The sequence below is a fragment of the Penaeus monodon genome, chromosome 24 (assembly GCF_015228065.2).
Source record: "Penaeus monodon isolate SGIC_2016 chromosome 24, NSTDA_Pmon_1, whole genome shotgun sequence".
Lineage (NCBI taxonomy): Eukaryota > Metazoa > Arthropoda > Malacostraca > Decapoda > Penaeidae > Penaeus > Penaeus monodon.
Window position 1 is genome coordinate 29458440 of NC_051409.1, and position 294 is coordinate 29458733.

Genomic DNA, 294 nt, shown 5'->3' on the forward strand with positions numbered 1-294 from the left:
CGACCTACCTACATCCCTATCAAAGAAAAACACAGACGAAGGGCATGCGTCCTCACCTTGGTATCCAAATGGTTGCCGTCCTTGTAGGTGAACCACACCTTGGAGTCGTTGGAGTAGGTGAGGGTGTACGCTTGGACCCAGTGTTTCCGCCCCTTGTCCCCTCTGCCGCGCGTGATCACCCCCGTGACGAGGTGGGGCGGCCCCAGGTCCCACTGCAGCCACTGGTGCTCTGTTGGTGGGGGGAGGGGGGGAGAACAAGTGGGGAAGGTGGTCAGTTTGTGGGAGGGATGAGTT

At 59.5% G+C, this 294-nt stretch overlaps 1 protein-coding gene across 1 annotated transcript in view; it reads right to left on the bottom strand.

The window, feature by feature from the left end:
- Positions 1–294, bottom strand: part of LOC119588947 (EGF-like repeat and discoidin I-like domain-containing protein 3) — a 110464-nt gene that overhangs the window by 17600 nt on the left and 92570 nt on the right. The window contains 1 exon segment of the mRNA XM_037937558.1: positions 57–229. Coding sequence (XP_037793486.1) covers positions 57–229 — 173 coding nt within the window.